Source organism: Oncorhynchus masou, chromosome 14 (genome assembly GCF_036934945.1).
Source record: "Oncorhynchus masou masou isolate Uvic2021 chromosome 14, UVic_Omas_1.1, whole genome shotgun sequence".
NCBI lineage: Eukaryota > Metazoa > Chordata > Actinopteri > Salmoniformes > Salmonidae > Oncorhynchus > Oncorhynchus masou.
Window position 1 is genome coordinate 25,548,938 of NC_088225.1, and position 22,088 is coordinate 25,571,025.

At 43.7% G+C, this 22,088-nt stretch overlaps 1 protein-coding gene across 1 annotated transcript in view; it reads left to right on the forward strand.

Moving 5' to 3' along the window:
* vwa3a (von Willebrand factor A domain containing 3A) overlaps positions 1-22,088 on the forward strand; it is a 47,459-nt gene that overhangs the window by 18,428 nt on the left and 6,943 nt on the right. The window contains exons 16-27 of the mRNA XM_064985780.1: positions 4,392-4,511; positions 7,742-7,816; positions 10,176-10,356; positions 10,756-10,969; positions 11,385-11,455; positions 11,700-11,864; positions 14,724-14,814; positions 20,316-20,416; positions 20,721-20,804; positions 21,079-21,231; positions 21,461-21,569; positions 21,742-21,886. Coding sequence (XP_064841852.1) covers positions 4,392-4,511; positions 7,742-7,816; positions 10,176-10,356; positions 10,756-10,969; positions 11,385-11,455; positions 11,700-11,864; positions 14,724-14,814; positions 20,316-20,416; positions 20,721-20,804; positions 21,079-21,231; positions 21,461-21,569; positions 21,742-21,886 — 1,509 coding nt within the window. The remainder of the gene's footprint in view (positions 1-4,391; positions 4,512-7,741; positions 7,817-10,175; positions 10,357-10,755; positions 10,970-11,384; positions 11,456-11,699; positions 11,865-14,723; positions 14,815-20,315; positions 20,417-20,720; positions 20,805-21,078; positions 21,232-21,460; positions 21,570-21,741; positions 21,887-22,088) is intronic.

Sequence of the window (22,088 nt, forward strand, 5' to 3'; positions counted from 1 at the left end):
TCCTCTGTCTCTCTGTAGGGTGGTGATTGTGGTAGACATGTCTATGATGATCTCTCTCTCTGTCTCTCTGTCTCTGTCTCTCTGTAGGGTGGTGATTGTGGTCTATGATGATCTCTCTCCTCTGTCTCTCTGTAGGGTGGTGATTGTGGTAGACATGTCTATGATGATCTCTCTCCTCTGTCTCTCTGTAGGGTGGTGATTGTGGTAGACATGTGATGATCTCTCTCCTCTGTCTCTCTGTAGGGTGGTGATTGTGGTAGACATGTCTATGATGATCTCTGTCTCTGTCTCTCTGTAGGGTGGTGATTGTGGTAGACATGTCTATGATGATCTCTCTCCTCTGTCTCTCTGTAGGGTGGTGATTGTGGTAGACATGTCTATGATGATCTCTCTCCTCTGTCTCTCTGTAGGGTGGTGATTGTGGTAGACATGTCTATGATGATCTCTCTCCTCTGTCTCTCTGTAGGGTGGTGATTGTGGTAGACATGTCTATGATGATCTCTCTCCTCTGTCTCTCTGTAGGGTGGTGATTGTGGTAGACATGTCTATGATGATCTCTGTCTCTGTCTCTCTGTCTCTGTCTCTCTGTAGGGTGGTGATTCTCTCTCCTCTGTCTCTCTGTAGGGTGGTGATTGTGGTAGACATGTCTATGATGATCTCTCTCCTCTGTCTCTCTGTAGGGTGGTGATTGTGGTAGACATGTCTATGATGATCTCTCTCCTCTGTCTCTCTCTCTGTGATCTCTCTCCTCTGTCTCTCTGTAGGGTGGTGATTGTGGTAGACATGTCTATGATGATCTCTCTCCTCTGTCTCTCTGTAGGGTGGTGATTGTGGTAGACATGTCTATGATGATCTCTCTCCTCTGTCTCTCTGTAGGGTGGTGATTGTGGTAGACATGTCTATGATGATCTCTCTCCTCTGTCTCTCTCTGTGATTGTGGTGTCTATGATGATCTCTCTCCTCTGTCTCTCTGTAGGGTGGTGATTGTGGTAGACATGTCTATGATGATCTCTCTCCTCTGTCTCTCTGTAGGGTGGTGATTGTGGTAGACATGTCTATGATGATCTCTCTCCTCTGTCTCTCTGTAGGGTGGTGATTGTAGGGTGGTGAGACATGTCTATGATGATCTCTCTCCTCTGTCTCTCTGTAGGGTGGTGATTGTGGTAGACATGTCTATGATGATCTCTCTCCTCTGTCTCTCTGTAGGGTGGTGATTGTGGTAGACATGTCTATGATGATCTCTCTCCTCTGTCTCTCTGTAGGGTGGTGATTGTGGTAGACATGTCTATGATGATCTCTCTCCTCTGTCTCTCTGTAGGGTGGTGATTGTGGTAGACATGTCTATGATGATCTCTCTCCTCTGTCTCTCTGTAGGGTGGTGATTGTGGTAGACATGTCTATGATGATCTCTCTCCTCTGTCTCTCTGTAGGGTGGTGATTGTGGTAGACATGTCTATGATGATCTCTCTCCTCTGTCTCTCTGTAGGGTGGTGATTGTGGTAGACATGTCTATGATGATCTCTCTCCTCTGTCTCTCTGTAGGGTGGTGATTGTGGTAGACATGTCTATGATGATCTCTCTCCTCTGTCTCTCTGTAGGGTGGTGATTGTGGTAGACATGTCTATGATGATCTCTCTCCTCTGTCTCTCTGTAGGGTGGTGATTGTGGTAGACATGTCTATGATGATCTCTCTCCTCTGTCTCTCTGTAGGGTGGTGATTGTGGTAGACATGTCTATGATGATCTCTCTCCTCTGTCTCTCTGTAGGGTGGTGATTGTGGTAGACATGTCTATGATGATCTCTCTCCTCTGTCTCTCTGTAGGGTGGTGATTGTGGTAGACATGTCTATGATGATCTCTCTCCTCTGTCTCTCTGTAGGGTGGTGATTGTGGTAGACATGTCTATGATGATCTCTCTCCTCTGTCTCTCTGTAGGGTGGTGATTGTGGTAGACATGTCTATGATGATCTCTCTCCTCTGTCTCTCTGTAGGGTGGTGATTGTGGTAGACATGTCTATGATGATCTCTCTCCTCTGTCTCTCTGTAGGGTGGTGATTGTGGTAGACATGTCTATGATGATCTCTCTCCTCTGTCTCTCTGTAGGGTGGTGATTGTGGTAGACATGTCTATGATGATCTCTCTCCTCTGTCTCTCTGTAGGGTGGTGATTGTGGTAGACATGTCTATGATGATCTCTCTCCTCTGTCTCTCTGTAGGGTGGTGATTGTGGTAGACATGTCTATGATGATCTCTCTCCTCTGTCTCTCTGTAGGGTGGTGATTGTGGTAGACATGTCTATGATGATCTCTCTCCTCTGTCTCTCTGTAGGGTGGTGATTGTGGTAGACATGTCTATGATGATCTCTCTCCTCTGTCTCTCTGTAGGGTGGTGATTGTGGTAGACATGTCTATGATGATCTCTCTCCTCTGTCTCTCTGTAGGGTGGTGATTGTGGTAGACATGTCTATGATGATCTCTCTCCTCTGTCTCTCTGTAGGGTGGTGATTGTGGTAGACATGTCTATGATGATCTCTCTCCTCTGTCTCTCTGTAGGGTGGTGATTGTGGTAGACATGTCTATGATGATCTCTCTCCTCTGTCTCTCTGTAGGGTGGTGATTGTGGTAGACATGTCTATGATGATCTCTCTCCTCTGTCTCTCTGTAGGGTGGTGATTGTGGTAGACATGTCTATGATGATCTCTCTCCTCTGTCTCTCTGTAGGGTGGTGATTGTGGTAGACATGTCTATGATGATCTCTCTCCTCTGTCTCTCTGTAGGGTGGTGATTGTGGTAGACATGTCTATGATGATCTCTCTCCTCTGTCTCTCTGTAGGGTGGTGATTGTGGTAGACATGTCTATGATGATCTCTCTCCTCTGTCTCTCTGTAGGGTGGTGATTGTGGTAGACATGTCTATGATGATCTCTCTCCTCTGTCTCTCTGTAGGGTGGTGATTGTGGTAGACATGTCTATGATGATCTCTCTCCTCTGTCTCTCTGTAGGGTGGTGATTGTGGTAGACATGTCTATGATGATCTCTCTCCTCTGTCTCTCTGTAGGGTGGTGATTGTGGTAGACATGTCTATGATGATCTCTCTCCTCTGTCTCTCTGTAGGGTGGTGATTGTGGTAGACATGTCTATGATGATCTCTCCTCTGTCTCTCTGTAGGGTGGTGATTGTGGTAGACATGTCTATGATGATCTCTCTCCTCTGTCTCTCTGTAGGGTGGTGATTGTGGTGGTAGACATGTCTATGATGATCTCTCTCCTCTGTCTCTCTGTAGGGTGGTGATTGTGGTAGACATGTCTATGATGATCTCTCTCCTCTGTCTCTCTGTAGGGTGGTGATTGTGGTAGACATGTCTATGATGATCTCTCTCCTCTGTCTCTCTGTAGGGTGGTGATTGTGGTAGACATGTCTATGATGATCTCTCTCCTCTGTCTCTCTGTAGGGTGGTGATTGTGGTAGACATGTCTATGATGATCTCTCTCCTCTGTCTCTCTGTAGGGTGGTGATTGTGGTAGACATGTCTATGATGATCTCTCTCCTCTGTCTCTCTGTAGGGTGGTGATTGTGGTAGACATGTCTATGATGATCTCGTCTCCTCTGTCTCTCTGTAGGGTGGTGATTGTGGTAGACATGTCTATGATGATCTCTCTCCTCTGTCTCTCTGTAGGGTGGTGATTGTGGTAGACATGTCTATGATGATCTCTCTCCTCTGTCTCTCTGTAGGGTGGTGATTGTGGTAGACATGTCTATGATGATCTCTCTCCTCTGTCTCTCTGTAGGGTGGTGATTGTGGTAGACATGTCTATGATGATCTCTCTCCTCTGTCTCTCTGTAGGGTGGTGATTGTGGTAGACATGTCTATGATGATCTCTCTCCTCTGTCTCTCTGTAGGGTGGTGATTGTGGTAGACATGTCTATGATGATCTCTCTCCTCTGTCTCTCTGTAGGGTGGTGATTGTGGTAGACATGTCTATGATGATATCTCTCCTCTGTCTCTCTGTAGGGTGGTGATTGTGGTAGACATGTCTATGATGATCTGTCTCTCTGTAGGGTGGTGATTGTGGTAGACATGTCTATGATGATCTCTCTCCTCTGTCTCTCTGTAGGGTGGTGATTGTGGTAGACATGTCTATGATGATATCTCTCCTCTGTCTCTCTGTAGGGTGGTGATTGTGGTAGACATGTCTATGATGATCTCTCTCCTCTGTCTCTCTGTAGGGTGGTGATTGTGGTAGACATGTCTATGATGATCTCTCTCCTCTGTCTCTCTGTAGGGTGGTGATTGTGGTAGACATGTCTATGATGATCTCTCTCCTCTGTCTCTCTGTAGGGTGGTGATTGTGGTAGACATGTCTATGATGATCTCTCTCCTCTGTCTCTCTGTAGGGTGGTGATTGTGGTAGACATGTCTATGATGATCCCTGGCTCCTCTCTCCACATCCAGCACTCCCTCAGGGTGCTACTGGAGGAGCAGCTGGCCAACAAACACAGCTTCAACATCATCGCGTAGGTCACACACACACACACACACACACACACACACACACACACACACACACACACACACACACACACACACACACACACACACACACACACACACACACACACACACACACATACCACAGGATGTTGGTGCCACCTTAATTGGGTAGGACAGGTTTGTAGTAATGGCTGGAGCGGAATAAGTGGAATGTGTTTATGCCATTCCATCTGCTCCGTTCCAGACATTATTATGAGCCATCATACTCTCAGCAGCCTCCACTGACACACACACACACACACACACACACACACACACACACACACACACACACACACACACACACACACACACACACACACACACACACACACACAGACGCATGCAGAAACACACACACATGTAGAATCACCATTTGATAGCACATTGAGCTCACATGAATTCAATCACAATGCTGCATGTTCTAATCTTTGATAAGACAACTCTTTGCCATGACAAGCCTGTACACTCCAACACTCTCTCACCTCCACTCCCCCAATCTCCACTTTATTCATGTGTGATTTGCTTACGTTCTGCATGAGAATAGATCTAATTGATTTGGTTGTCAAAGCCTCTCCGTGCATTAGCACGTCTACCTGCCTCGCAGACCGTGACCTCACCTCACCACATCCGTTTTGAACAGACATTTGCATGATGGGATGTTTAATAGAGTTAATAGAGTGGAATGACTCACTCTAATAAGAATCCAAATTATATCCCTGCTCATTCTCATCGAGATAGAAAAAGCCTGGGGTCTTAGGTAATTGTCGGAGTTCAATCTATTTATAATGCAGATTGGATGTGGTATTGAAATATAGAGTTGTTACTGGAATTGATGTGCACATACTGTATGTGGATGATGTTTCTGTAGTATGTGCAGTACATTGCAGAGTACATTGTTGCATGTTATGATCCCTAATCTACTATCTCGTTGTTGTCCCTTCACTGTCAGTTGACAAGGGTACAATGGAGTTGTATGGTTGGTTGCTTGTGGCATCACCATCACCAGTTTCACTTTTTATAGTCACGTGTACAAGTACAGTGAAATGCCTTTCTTTCAAGCTCTTTTCCAACACGGCAGTAATCATTATCAGTAGTACTATCAAATAAAGTAGAACAAAAACACACAAGAAAATAGAAATAAGAAGAACATGAAAAAGTAAGTAGCTGCAGTATATACAGGGTCAGTTTAGGGTCAGTTCCAATACCATATTTACAATGTGCAGGGATACTGGAGTGGTACAGGTAGATATGTAGGTAGATACGTATATGGGTAAGGTGACGAGGCATCAGGATACATGATCAACAGAGTAGCAGCCTCATATATCACGATTGTATTTGAGTGTGTGTGTGTGGAGTCAGTATGAATGTTTGTGTGTGTAGAGTCAGTATGAATGTGTGTGTGTGTGTGTGTGTGTGTGTGTAGAGTGTGTGTGTGTGTGTGTGTGTGTGTGTGTGTGTGTGTAAAGTCAGTATGAATGTGTGTGTGTGTGTAGTCAGTATGAATGTGTGTGTGTAGAGTCAGTATGAATGTGTGTGTGTAGAGTCAGTATTAGTGTGTGTGTGTAGAGTCAGTATTAGTGTGTGTGTGTGTGTGTGTGTGTGTAGAGTCAGTATGAATTGTGTGTGTGTGTGTAGAGTCAGTATGTGTGTGTGTGTGTGTGTGTGTGTAGAGTCAGTATGAATTTGTGTGTGTGTGTGTAGAGTCAATATGAATGTATGTGTGTGTGTGTGTGTGTAGAGTCAGTATGATTGTGTGTGTGTATGTAACAGTATATCTTTAGACCGTCCCCTTGCCCATACCCGGGCGCGAACCAGGGACCCTCTGCAACAACAGTCACCCACGAAGCATCTTTACCCATCGCTCCACAAAAGCCACGGCCCTTGCAGAGCAAGGGGAACCACTACTTCAAGCTCTCAGAGCAAGTGACGTCACCGATTGAAATGCTATTTAGCGCGCACCACCGCTAACTAGCGAGCTATTTCACATCCGTTACATGTGAAATATGAGTCAGTATGATTGTGTGTGTGTCGAGTCAGTATGAATGTGTGTGTGTAGAGTCAGTATGAATGTGTGTGTGTAGAGTCAGTATGAATGTGTGTGTGTAGAGTCAGTATGAATGTGTGTGTGTAGAGTCAGTATGAATGTGTGTGTGTAGAGTCAGTATGAATGTGTGTGTGTAGAGTCAGTATGAATGTGTGTGTGTAGAGTCAGTATGAATGTGTGTGTGTAGAGTCAGTATGAATGTGTGTGTGTAGAGTCAGTATGAAGAGTCAGTATGAATGTGTGTGTGTGTCAGTATGAATGTGTGTGTGTAGAGTCAGTATGATGTGTGTGTGTAGAGTCAGTATGATTGTGTGTGTGTAGAGTCAGTATGAATGTGTGTGTGTGTGTGTAGAGTCAGTATGAATGTGTGTGTGTGTAGAGTCAGTATGAATGAGTATGAGTCAGTATGTGTGTGTGTAGAGTCAGTATGAATGTGTGTGTGTGTAGAGTCAGTATGAATGTGTGTGTGTAGAGTCAGTATGAATGTGTGTGTGTAGAGTCAGTATGAATGTGTGTGTGTAGAGTCAGTATGAATGTGTGTGTGTAGAGTCAGTATGAATGTGTGTGTGTAGAGTCAGTATGAATGTGTGTGTGTGTGTCGAGTCAGTATGAATGTGTGTGTGTAGAGTCGGTATGAATGTGTGTGTGTAGAGTCAGTATGAATGTGTGTGTGTGTGTGTAGAGTAGGTATGAATGTGTGTGTGTAGAGTCAGTATGAATGTGTGTGTGAGTCCCTGTACTGTATATTTTCACTCTTTCTTTCCTTTCATACATTTGAGATTAACGTATAATATGCTTGTAGGTTGATATGTTTCCGGTCTTCACCCCTCTACTACGTGTTATAGTTTTTAATATCAGTCCTCCACATTGCTTTGATTCAAGTTGGCATGTGGCGCCCATATCTCTAGAATTTCTTCACCTTTAACATTCTTCATTCCTCGGTTTCAAGTTGTCATCACTCTCTCTCCTCTGTTTCTTCCCCACTATCAGTCTGAAGAAGACATATCCTGTCCTCTCTCAGATCAGTTGTACACGTTTGACAGAGTTCCTTCTTCTACCATACAAGACGTTGTTTCAAGGTTGTCGTTGTGTTCCTCTCTGTAGTACTATACAGTGTGTAGTATAATAACTCCACTGTGTTCTACTTGTCTTTCTGTCCTCTGTCAGGTTCGGCTCAGCTGTCAGAGCTTGGAGAGAGAGGTTGGTCCTCACCTCACCAGAGAACCTGCAGGAAGCCTGGCAGTAAGGTCCCCAAAGTGTGTGTGTGTGCATGTGTAAGCCTGGCTGTGAGGCCGTCTGATGTTTCTGTATGGTGTCTCTGCTTTTGAGGGCTCTTTGCTGTTCTCTCTCTCTCTCTCTTTCCCTGGTCTCGAGCTCTACTTCAGGAGAGAGGCAGTTCTCTGCCTGTATGGAGACTGGAGAGATTTCACATAGTGCTTTAGTCACACGCTATGCAGTGACGTCTTTCAAAAGTATTTCAAAGTACGTGTGTGTGCGCACGTGTGCGTGCATGTATTTGTGCATCCGTATCGAATCAAATCAAATCAAACTTTATTTGTCACATGCGCCGAATACAACAAGTGTAGACTTGTTGAAATGCTTACTTACAAGCCCTTAACCAACAGTGCAGTTCAAGAAGAGTTCAGAAAATATTTACCAAGTAGACTAAAATAAAAAGTAACACAATAAGAATATAAATAATGAGGCTATATACAGGAGGCACTGGTACCGAGTCAATGTGCGTGGGTACAGGCTAGTTGAGGTAATCTGTACATGTAGGTGGGGGTGAAGTGACTATGCATAGATAATAAACAGTGAGTAGCAGCAGTGTACAAAAGGGAGGGGGGGGGGGTAAATTGTATGGTGGTGATTTTATTAATTGTTCAGCAGTGGCTTGGGGGTAGAAGCTGTTGAGGAGCCTTTTTGTCCTAGACTTGGCACTCTGGTATCGCTTGCAGTGCGGTAGCAGAGTAAACAGTCTATAACTTGGGTGACTGGCGTCTCTGACAATTTTATGGGCTTTCCTCTGACACCGCCTATTATATAGGTCCCGGGTGGCAGGAATCTTGGCCCCAGTGATGTACTGGGCCATTCGCACTACCCTTTGTAGCGCCTTACGGTCAGATGCCGAGCAGTTGCCATACCAGGCGGTGATGCAACCGGTCAGGATGCTCTCGATGGTGCAGCTGTATAAACTTTTGAGGATCTGGGGACCAATTACAAATCTTTTCAGTCTCCTGAGGGGTAATAGGTTTGGTTGTGCCCTCGTCACAACTGTCTTGGTATGTTTGGAACATGATAGTTTGTTGGTGATGTGGACATCAAGGAACTTGAAAGTCTTGACCCGCTACAGCCTCGTCTACAGCCTCGTCTATGTTAATGGGGGCCTGTTTGGCCTGCCTTTTCGTGTAGTCCACAATCAGCTCTTTTGTCTTGCTCACATTGAGGGAGAGGTGGTTGTTGTCCTGGCACCACACTGCCAATTTTTTGACCTCCTCCCTATAGGCTGTCTCATCATTGTCGGTGATCAGGCCTACCACTGTTGTCATCAGCAAAGTTAATGATGGTGTTGGAGTCGTGTTTAGCCACGCAGTCGTGGGTGAACAGGGAATACAGGAGGGGACTAAGTACACACCCCTGAGGGGCACCAGTGTTAAGGATCAGCGTGGCAGACGTGTTGTTGCCTACTCTTACCACCTGGGGGCTGCCCTTCAGGAAGTCCAGGATCCTTAGCTTAGTGATGAGCTTCATGGGCACTATGGTGTTGAACGCTGAGCTGTAGTCAATGAACAGCATTCTCACATAGGTTTTCTTTTTGTCCAGGTGGGAAAGGGCAGTGTGGAGTGCGATTGAGATTGCGTCATCTGTGGATCTGTTGGGATGTTATGCGAATTGGAGTGGGTCTAGGGTGTCCGGGAGGGTGATGTTGATGTGAGCCATGACCAGCCTTTCAAAGCACTTCATGGCTACCGACATGAGTGCTACTGGGCGGTAATCATTTAGGCAGGTTGCCTTTGCTTCCTTGGGCACAGGGACTATGGTGGTCTGCTTGAAACATGTAGGTTTTACAGACTCTGTCAGGGAGAGGTTGAAAATGTCAGTAAAGACACTTGACAGTTGGTGCGTGCATGCTTTGAGTACACGTCCTGGTAATCAGTCTGGCCAGCGCCTTTGTGAATGTTGACATGTTTATAGGTTTTGTTCACATCGGCTACTGAGAGTGTTATCACACAGTCATCCAGAACAGCTGGTGCTCTCGTGCATGCTTCAGTGTTGCTTGCCTCAAGGCGAGCATAAAAGGCATTTAGCTCGTCTGGTAGGCTCGTGTCACTGGGCAGCTCGCGTCTGGATTTGTAGTCCGTAATAGTTTTCAAGCCCTGCCATGTCTGACGAGTGTCAGAGCCGGTGTAGTAGCATTCAATCTTAATCCTGTATTGACGCTTTGCTTGTTTGATGGTGTGTGTGTGCGTTTGCGTGTGCATGTGCCTTTGTGCATCTGCTTGTATTTGTGAGTGTGCGTACAAGCATGCTTGCATGTGTGTTTGCGTGGCTTTACACGGATGTGTATGGCTCTGACCATGTGTCTCTTTCTCTCCTCCAGGTGGGTCCAGGGTTTACAGTGTTCAGGGAGCAGGAACACCATGGCTGCTCTGAGGCTGCCTCTGGAGGGGGACCTCAATAGTGGGGTACCCTCCCTCTCTCCCGCTCCTCTTCTCCCTCCGTCCCCCCCTCTCACCCAGGGCCTCTACCTCTTCACAAGCGGATTGCCTGACCAGGAAATTGTATGACACTGTCCTAGCAACAGTTATATCAATTAGTGATGATGACTCATGATGGTGAACATTAGAACTGGTATAGGAAGAGCTGATCTGAAATCAGTTCTTTAGCCGCAGAGAGTAACCATACTGTTACACTGGTCGCACTTCATCCCAACAGGGCACTATAATAGAGACATGCTTCCTACTGGTGCCCTCTGCTGCTGGAAGCGAGTTAATGCACTAGCTAGGTGTCACTGATATAATGTGCCTACATATTCTATTCATATGCCCGTGCTTGTTGTCTGGCAGCTGTGCGTTTCTATGAACATGTGAATTAATTTTTTATTTAAAAAAAACCTCTTCTCTCAAAGTCAAATGAATGACAATCAATCCAGAACAAGTCTCTTGTTGCTCTATTCCCAGGCAACGGTGTCTTCATATGTGTCAGAGTGCTGCAGTGGCCGGCCTCTACGTCTCCACATCTGTCTGTTGACTGGAGAGGAGACAGAGGGACAGACAGAGGCACAGACGGGGGGTTGCCCTCCACCTCGCCATGCCACCAGGGAGGAGACTGCGGGGGCACTGAGGGAACTGGCACAAGCTGGCAATGGACGCTTCCACTGGATCAGTGAGACAGGTACGCGAGAATTCATACACACACAATCTTCATGAAGACTTCAAAAAGTGCCATGGAAAAATAGATTACTCCACTATCAGGTGGCACCTTGAAGAAATGAGCACCAGTGAGGACAGTAGAAGTAGAAACACTTACCCACCACAGAGGTGATTACTTCCTGGAGGGGCTACCAGCCAGCTGTGTGAACCCACTTATCCCCCAGCTAATGGCCTATTCAACAGATACTTCTTCTATACAGTGTGTGTGTGTGTGTGTGTGTGTGTGTGTGTGTGTGTGTGTGTGTGTGTGTGTGTGTGTGTGTGTGTGTGTGTGTGTGTGTGTGTGTGTGTGTGTGTGTGTATGCATGTTGTGTGTGCGTGTATGTGATGCTGGGTGGAAACCCTGAGCCCTGGTCTGTCCTGTCCTCTCACTGCAGGCATCCTGGAGAGCGATGACATAACTGCTCTGATTGGAGAGATGGAGAGGGCTGCTAATTATTGGCAGAAGGTGAGATTGGAACAGCATGGGGAAGGGAGAGTGCTAAACAACAGCAACAACAACGGCTTACACACAGATCTGTTCTAAACTACTCAAAACATTTAGATTCAGATACTAGTCATATGTATTGACAACATACTGTAAGGTATTCTGTTTAAAAAAATATTCGACCACTTTAACATTGTAAGACTGTCATTTCAAATCTATCCATTGCTAGTTAAAGGATGACCTGTATTTCTGTGTGTGGCTCCAGAGCGCCATGCTGGTGGACTCCTTGACCCAGAAGTCTGACTGTAGGTGCCCAGGGGAGGATCTCTCTCCTGGGGACAAAGCTCCGGCCCAGTCCCCCCTGGCCTGGAGATGCAGAGACAGACCACTGCCCCCACCGCGACCCACAGCACTCACCCTCGCCAGGCTGGTTAGAGCACACACATACGCACGGATGTACGAACACACACACAAACACACACAATAATATTTTCTCTTCTTTGTCCTCTCTCATTTCAACATCAAACAGCACTTTCAACATTTCTTTCTCCTCTCAACTAACAAACAGAATATCAGATGAAAGATTATTTTAGAAATGCCTCATCTTGGGCTGAGACAAAGTATGATGCTAATAAATATGGAGTGGATGTTATAATGTTTTGTGTCGATGCTACATAAGACCGCATGAAAGCATTTATGAAGATTATATAAACATATGTAGGGCATTATGATGATTATATAAACATATGTAGGGCATTATGACGATTATATAAACATATGTAGGGCATTATGACGATTATATAAACATATGTAGGGCATTATGACGATTATATAAACATATGTAGGGCATTATGACGATTATATAAACATATGTAGGGCATTATGACGATTATATAAACATGTAGGGCATTATGACGATTATATAAACATATGTTGGGCATTATGAAGTCTATATAAACATATGTAGGGCATTATGACGATTATATAAACATATGTAGGGCATTATGACGATTATATAAACATATGTAGGGCATTATGAAGATTATATAAACATATGTAGGGCATTATGAAGATTATATAAACATATGTAGGGCATTATGATGATTATATAAACATATGTAGGGCATTATGATGATTATATAAACATATGTAGGGCATTATGAAGTCTATATAAACATATGTAGGGCATTATGATGATTATATAAACATATGTAGGGCATTATGATGATTATATAAACATATGTAGGGCATTATGATGATTATATAAACATATGTAGGGCATTATGATGATTATATAAACATATGTAGGGCATTATGAAGATTATATAAACATATGTAGGGCATTATGAAGATTATATATAACATATGATTATATAAACATATGTAGGGCATTATGATGATTATATAAACATATGTAGGGCATTATGATGATTATATAAACATATGTAGGGCATTATGATGATTATATAAACATATGTAGGGCATTATGATGATTATATAAACAAAGGGCATTATGATGATTATATAAACATATGTAGGGCATTATGATGATTATATAAACATATGTAGGGCATTATGATGATTATATAAACATATGTAGGGCATTATGAAGATTATATAAACATATGTAGGGCATTATGATGATTATATAAACATGTAGGGCATTATGATGATTATATAAACATATGTAGGGCATTATGATGATTATATAAACATATGTAGGGCATTATGATGATTATATAAACAGGGCATTATGATTATATAAACATAGGGCATTATGATGATTATATAAACATATGTAGGGCATTATGATGATTATATAAACATATGTAGGGCATTATGATGATTATATAAACATATGTTGGGCATTATGAAGTCTATATAAACATATGTAGGGCATTATGACGATTATATAAACATATGTAGGGCATTATGATGATTATATAAACATATGTAGGGCATTATGAAGATTATATAAACATATGTAGGGCATTATGATGATTATATAAACATATGTAGGGCATTATGATGATTATATAAACATATGTAGGGCATTATGATGATTATATAAACATATGTAGGGCATTATGATGATTATATAAACATATGTTGGGCATTATGAAGTCTATATAAACATATGTAGGGCATTATGACAATTATATAAACATATGTAGGGCATTATGATGATTATATAAACATATGTAGGGCATTATGATGATTATATAAACATATGTAGGGCATTATGAAGATTATATAAACATATGTAGGGCATTATGATGATTATATAAACATGTAGGGCATTATGATGATTATATAAACATATGTAGGGCATTATGAAGATTATATAAACATATGTAGGGGCATATATAGGGCATTATGATGATTATATAAACATATGTAGGGCATTATGATGATTATATAAACATATGTAGGGCATTATGATGATTATATAAACATATGTAGGGCATTATGATTATATAAACATATGTAGGGCATTATGATGATTATATAAACATATGTAGGGCATTATGATGATTATATAAACATATGTAGGGCATTATGATGATTATATAAACATATGTAGGGCATTATGATGATTATATAAACATATGTAGGGCATTATGATGATTATATAAACATATGTAGGGCATTATGATGATTATATAAACATATGTAGGGCATTATGAAGATTATATAAACATATGTAGGGCATTATGATGATTATATAAACATGTAGGGCATTATGATGATTATATAAACATATGTAGGGCATTATGAAGATTATATAAACATATGTAGGGCATTATGAAGTATATATAAACATATGTAGGGCATTATGAAGTATATATAAACATATGTAGGGCATTATGATGATTATATAAACATATGTAGGGATGATTATATAAACATTATGATGATTATATAAACATATGTAGGGCATTATGATGATTATATAAACATATGTAGGGCATTATGATGATTATATAAACATATGTAGGGCATTATGATGATTATATAAACATATGTAGGGCATTATGATGATTATATAAACATATGTAGGGCATTATGATGATTATATAAACATATGTAGGGCATTATGATGATTATATAAACATATGTAGGGCATTATGATGATTATATAAACATGTAGGGCATTATGATGATTATATAAACATATGCAGGGCATTATGACGCTTTATGTCATGCAGATCAAGGTTTTGTGATGCTTTATACTGCATATCACCACTCCAAGTGAAGGTTTACATACGTTTGTATTTTCTGCTGACAGCAAATGAAGGAAGGCCGAACAAACGAGCATTCCTCCTCTCAGAAGGCTCTCGCATGGCGTCCCAGCAGTGCCACATCTACTATCCCACCGGGTGAGTCAGCATTCTAGCCTGGTTAAACCAGACTGAATCAGTTTTAATGCCAGGCTGGAAGTTTACCAGCGGTATCTAGGTTAACTTCCCCCGTGGGTGACTGTCAGTTCAGTGGAGTGAAGGTTCTATCTCAGGTGAGTGTCAGGCAGGGGCTAGAGCAGGGCCCAGTTCATTAGGCACCAAACGGAAACAAACAGTCGAAAACATGGAATGCCAGACAGAGCAACTGTGACCTTTGTGTACCACAGCGAGTGCAGTAAGTACCAGTTCACTGCTGCTCCTGTCCCAACCCCAGTTAAAGTGAGTGCCAGACTAAAAGTTAATAAACTATTAAACAAATGGAGGATGGCTCCAGTTCATCAGTCCTTTACATGAGGAATTAAATCCATGTTGGTTCGGTAAGGAGTTACCCGTATTTCCAACTGGTTTGTTGACTTTCACTTTATCTTTCTCTCGACAGATGCTTTGTATCTTCAAGATGCTTTTAAAGATGTGAAGAGTAGACTAGTGCATTTGTCCCAAATGGCTCCCTTTTCCCTACAGTACCAGTCAAAAGTTTGGACACACCTACTCATTCAAGGGTTTTTCTTTACTTTTTACTATTTTCTACATTGTAGAATAATAGGGAAATCATCAAAACTATGAAATAACACATATGGAATCATGTAGTAACCAAAAAAGTGTTAATGAAATCAAAATATATTTTATATTTGAGATTCTTCAAAGTAGCCACCCTTTGCCTTGATGCCAGCTTTGCACACTCTTGGCATTCTCTCAACCAGCTTCATGAGGTAGTCACCTGGAATGTATTTCAATTAACAAGTGTGCGTTGTTAAAGTTAATTTGTGGAATTTCTTTCCTTCTTAATTCTTTGAGCCAATCAGTTGTGTTGTGATAAGGTATGGGTGGTATACAGAAGATCGCTCTATTTGATAAAAGACCAAGTCCATATTATGGTAAAAACAACTCAAATAAGCAAAGAGAAACGACAGTCCATCATTACTTTATGACATGAAGGCCAGTCAATCCGGAAAACTTAAATAACTTTGAAAGTTTCTTCAAGTTCAGTCACAAAATCCATCAAGCACTATGATGAAACTGGCTCTCATGAGGACCGCCACAGGAAAGGAACACCCAAAGTTACCTCTGCTGCAGTAAGCTCATTAGAGTTAACTGCACCTCAGAATGCAGCCCGAATAAATGCTTCACAGAGTTCAAGTAACAGACACATCTCAAAATCAACTGTTCAGAGAAGACTGCATGAATCAGGCCTTCATGTTCGAATTGCTGCAAAGAAACCACTACTAAAGGACACCATTAAGAAGAAGAGACTTGCTTGGGCCAAGAAACACGAGCAATGGACATTAGACCGGTGAAAATCTGTCCTTTGGTCTGATGAGTCCAAATTTGTGATTTTTGGTTCCAACCGCCGTGTCTTTGTGAGAAGCGGAGTAGGTGAACGGATGTTCTCCGCGTGTGTGGTTCCCACCGTAAAGCATGGAGGAGGAGGTGTTATGGTGTGGGGATGCTTTGCTGGTGACACTGTCAGTGATTTATTTAGAATTCAAGGCACACTTAACCAGCATGGCTACCACAGCATTCTGCAGCGATACGCCATCCCATCTGGTTTGCACTTAGTGGGACTATCATTTGTTTTTCAACAGGACAATGACCTAACACACCTCCAGGCTGTGTAAGGGCTACTTGACCAAGAAGGAGAGGGATGGAGTGCTGCATCAGATGACCTGGCCTCCACAATCACCCGGCCTCAACCCAATTAAGATGGTTTGGGATGAGTTGGACCGCAAAGTTAAGGAAATGCAGCCAACAAGTGCTCAACATATGTGGGAACTCCTTCAAGACTGTTGGAAAATCATTCCTCATGAAGCTGGTTGAGAGAATGCCAAGAGTGTGCAAAGCTGTCATCAAGGCAAAGGGTGGCTACTTTGAAGAATCTAAAATGCATATATAAAACACTTTTTTGGTTACTACATGATTCCATATGTGTTATTTCAAGGCGTTGATGTCTTTACTACTTTTCTACAATGTAGAAAATAGTTTAAAAATTATTTTAAAAATGAATAGGGGTCCAAACATTTGACTGGTACTGTATACAGTGGTGTAAAGTACTTCAGTAAAAATACTTTAAAGTTCTACTTAAGTAGTTTTTTGGTATCTGTACTTTTCTATTTATATTTTTTACTTTTACTTCACCACATTCCTAAATCAAATATTGCACTTTTTACTCCATACATTTTCCCTGACACCCAAAAGTACTCGTTACATTTTGAATGGTTAGCAGGACAGGAAAATGGTCCAATTCACACACTTCTCTACTGCCTCTGATCTGGCGGAGTCACTAAACACAAATGCTTTGTTTGGTAATGATGTCTGACTGTTGGAGTGTGCCCCTGACTTTCCGTAAATAAAAAAACAAGAAAATGATGCTGTCTAGTTTGCTTAATATAAGGAATTTGAAATAAGTCATACTTGTACTTTTACTTTTGATACTTAAGTATATTTGAGCAATTATATTTACTTTTGATACTTAAGTATATTTAAAACCAAATACTTTTCGACTTTTACTCAAGTAGTATTTTAGTGGTTGACTTTCACTTTTACTTGAGTAATTTCCTATTAAGGTATTTTTACTTTTACTCAAGTAGGACTATTGTGTACTTTTTCCACCACTGACTGTATATTGTGCACTACTTTTGACCAGAGCCCTATGGGCTATATAGGAAATAGGGTGGCATTTGGGACACAGCCTAGCAGTCACTTAGGTCTTGATTTTCTCAGTAATGAGGTTTCTCCCCTGGTACATCACCACCACTTCAGCCAGGGTTAGAGATTCTCACCTGATATATCACCACCCAGTCAGCCAGGGTTAGAGATTCTCACCTGATATATCACCACCCAGTCAGCCAGGGTTAGGGATTCTCACCTGATATATCACCACCCAGTCAGCCAGGGTTAGGGATTCTCACCTGATATATCACCACCCAGTCAGCCAGGGTTAGGGATTCTCACCTGATATATCACCACCCAGTCAGCCAGGGTTAGGGATTCTCACCTGATATATCACCACCCAGTCAGCCAGGGTTAGGGATTCTCACCTGATATATCACCACCCAGTCAGCCAGGGTTAGGGATTCTCACCTGATATATCACCACCCAGTCAGCCAGGGTTAGGGATTCTCACCTGATATATCACCACCCAGTCAGCCAGGGTTAGGGATTCTCACCTGATATATCACCACCCAGTCAGCCAGGGTTAGGGATTCTCACCTGATATATCACCACCCAGTCAGCCAGGGTTAGGGATTCTCACCTGGATATATCACCACCCAGTCAGCCAGGGTTAGGGATTCTCACCTGATATATCACCACCCAGTCAGCCAGGGTTAGAGATTCTCACCTGATATATCACCACCCAGTCAGCCAGGGTTAGAGATTCTCACCTGGTACATCATCACCCCGTCAGCCAGGGTTAGGGATTCTCACCTGATATATCACCACCCCGTCAGCCAGGGTTAGGGATTCTCACCTGATATATCACCACCCAGTCAGCCAGGGTTAGAGATTCTCACCTGGTACATCATCACCCAGTCAGCCAGGGTTAGAGATTCTCACCTGGTACATCATCACCCCGTCAGCCAGGGTTAGGGTTTCTCCCCTCAGGGGTACATCATCAGCCAGGGTTAGGGTTTCTCCCTCAGGTACATCATCACCCCGTCAGCCAGGGTTAGGGATTCTCCCCTCAGGTAGCCATCATCACCCCGTCAGCCAGGGTTAGGGTTTCTCCCCTCAGGTACATCTCACCCTCAGCCAGGGTAGGGTTTCTCCCCTCAGGTACATCATCATCAGCCAGGGTTAGGGTTTCTCCCCTCAGGTACATCATCACCCCGTCAGCCAGGGTTAGGGGTTTCTCCCCCAGGTACATCATCACCCCGTCAGCCAGGGTTAGGGATTCTCCCTCAGGTACATCATCACCCCGTCAGCCAGGGTTAGGGTTTCTCCCCTCAGGTAGCCATCAGGTCACCCGTCAGCCAGGGTTAGGGTTTCCCCCTCCCTCAGGTACATCATCACCCCGTCAGCCAGGGTTAGGGTTTCTCCCCTCAGGTACATCATCACCCCTTCAGCCAGGGTTAGGGTTTCTCCCCTCAGGTACATCATCACCCCGTCAGCCAGGGTTAGGGTTTCTCCCCTCAGGTACATCATCACCCCTTCAGCCAGGGTTAGGGGGTTTCTCAGCCCCCTCAGGTACATCATCACCCCGTCAGCCAGGTTAGGGATTCTCCCTCAGGTACATCATCACCCCTCAGCCAGGGTTAGGGTTTCTCCCCTCAGGTACATCATCACCCCGTCAGCCAGGGTTAGGGATTCTCCCCTCAGGTACATCATCACCCCGTCAGCCAGGTACATTCACCCCGTCAGGGTTTCTCCCCTCAGGTACATCATCACCCCTTCAGCCAGGGTTAGGGATTCTCCCCTCAGGTACATCATCACCCCGTCAGCCAGGGTTAGGGTTTCTCCTCAGGTTTCTCAGCCCCCTCAGGTACATCATCACCCCGTCAGCCAGGGTTAGGGTTTCTCCCCTCAGGTACATCATCACCCCTTCAGCCAGGGTTAGGGATTCTCCCCTGTACATCATCACCCCGTCAGCCAGGGTTAGGGATTCTCCCCTCAGGTACATCATCACCCCTTCAGCCAGGGTTAGGGATTCTCCCCTCAGGTACATCATCACCCCGTCAGCCAGGGTTAGGGATTCTCCCCTCAGGTACATCATCACCCCGTCAGCCAGGGTTAGGGTTTCTCCCCTCAGGTACATCATCCCCTCAGCCAGGTTACATCATCACCCCGTCAGCCAGGGTTAGGGTTTCATCCCCTCAGGTACATCATCACCCCGTCAGCCAGGGTTAGGGTTTCTCCCCTCAGGTCACATCATCACCCCGTCAGCCAGGGTTAGGGTTTCTCCCCTCAGCCAGGTACATCATCATCCCCGTCAGCCAGGGTTAGGGTTTCTCCCCTCAGGTACATCATCACCCCGTCAGCCAGGGTTAGGGTTTCTCCCCTCAGGTACATCATCATCAGCCAGGGAAGGATCCCCTCAGGTACATCATCACCCCGTCAGCCAGGGTTTTTCTCCCCTCAGGTACATCATCACCCCGTCAGCCAGGGTTAGGGTTTCTCCCTCAGGTACATCATCACCCCTTCAGCCAGGGTTAGGGTTTCTCCCCTCAGGTAATGAATGAAGGATGACTCCTATATTTTTGACCTCTACTAAAACGTACATGTTGCTTTATTGTTGTTAGGGTTTTTTTAAAATGTTTGTTTTCCCAGGGATACACACATGAGATGAACTGTTGTGTTTTGATAATACAAAACTGCAGATGTTTTTATAGTTTGTATACAAAGGATGAGTGTTTTTTTCAAGTTTAAATGATTGTATGATGTAAAATTGATATAGTTACCTTGTTTGTTTCTTGTGTCTCGTTCAGTACAGCCCATGACTGGTTGGGGTCCAGTAGATACTAAAGCCAGGCAGAGGAAGCCTCTCTCAGGTCACCCAGTCTGTGTTCTACCTGGAAGATGGTTTTGGGTACACACATGAGTGTGTTGTGTTTTGTGATGTGTTTGTGTGTGTGTTTAAATGATTGTGTGTAAAATTGTGTGTTTGTGTGTGTGTGTGTGTGTGTGTGTGTGTGTGTGTGTGTGTGTGTGTGTGATGGTGTGTGTAAGTGTGTGTTAGTGTGTGTGTGTGTGTGTGTGTGTGTGTGTGTGTGTGTGTGTGTGTGTGTGTGTGTGTGTGTGTGTGTGTGTGTGTGCGTGTGTGTGCGCATGTTGATGTTTTTGGGTTGTGATTGTATTTCCCCTCTTGTCTTGACCTAGGTGTGGTGTTCAAGTCTTACCCCAAACCTAAAAGTGTCCGAAAGTCCATCCCCTTAGTGACTCTGCCAAAGCAGGAAGAGATCTGCTCGACCAAACATGTGCGGTATCAGATATGCATTCATCTTGAAAATAAAGGAGAGCCGCACATAATGTGTGGCCCTCCTTTATTTTCAAGTTTTCCACTCCGCTAGCCAGCACCTTGCCTAATAGGTGTGCGTTTCTTTTTCTTCTAGATTGATCTATTCATCTAACCTCAGCCGTCTTATTTAAATGCTCTAATTATAAGTCGCTCTGATAAGGCAATGTGCTAAAAATGTGTGTGGGGGGCCAAGATACATTTTTTCTCATATGTCTCTTGGCCCTGGCCTGTAGTGGCTGAAGAGGTTCAGTATTAAGAGGCAGAAGCTTGACATCTATAAGCTGGTGTCTGGACCTGACTGTACACATCATAAGAAGCTGGTCCCTTCGGTCCTCAAGAGAGTGTCTGCCAAATACTGCTCCATCTTCCCCAGTGTCCACATCAATGTGAGTCAGAGGAGAATGGCTTCAATAACATCTTTTGGCATGAATACAAATTAAAATACTAGCAACTAAGTTCAAGTACGAGTACAAATGTCCATTGCGGCCAACTGGCGAAACAATAATTACATTTGATTATAAATAATAAAGATATCAGCTTATCCAACCAGCTATCTATCCACTCCCATGCTGGTCTGAGCCTCATGTCTCTCTCTGTCTGTGGTTGTTGTTTCAGGGGATGGTGAAGCACCTGCAGCTGACTCCGGGAGAGTTAAAACAGTACCTTACTCAGACTGAGAGACTCCTGCTGCGCTACATGCAGAGGCTGCAATGGCTGCTCTCCGGTATGCCTCTCTCTCGCTCTATGTCTCTGTCACTGTCTCTGTATCTTGTCTGTCTCTCTCTGTTCTAGTCATTCTAATTATATGGTACCAAAATACTGGAATATCTATGAATGCCCGATTGAAGGTTGAAGGAACCCTAGTGTCTGGCTCCTTCCGCTCACTTCTTCCCCAGGTAGCAGGCGTGTGTTTGGGGCGGTGCTGGAGAGGGAGGTGTGTGTGCTGCTGGATGTGTCCGGCTCCATGGCTCCCTGCCTGGGGGAGCTGAAGACCAAGCTGGCCTCTCTCATCTGGGAACAGCTGCATCACAACACAGTCAGGTAAACTAAACCTAAAAATCTTTCCTTACCCCTGGACACTTCCACTGTTGACTATCCCAGAAAAAGAATGAAAAGGGAAGTCTGTGTTGGCCTAGACAAACAGGCTCACGTTTCTCTTTCTATCCACCTGTCTGTTTCATAGAGGGAAATTACAGGCAATGGTGACAGTAGAAATATAAATACAATCTTATTCTAGTTCTGT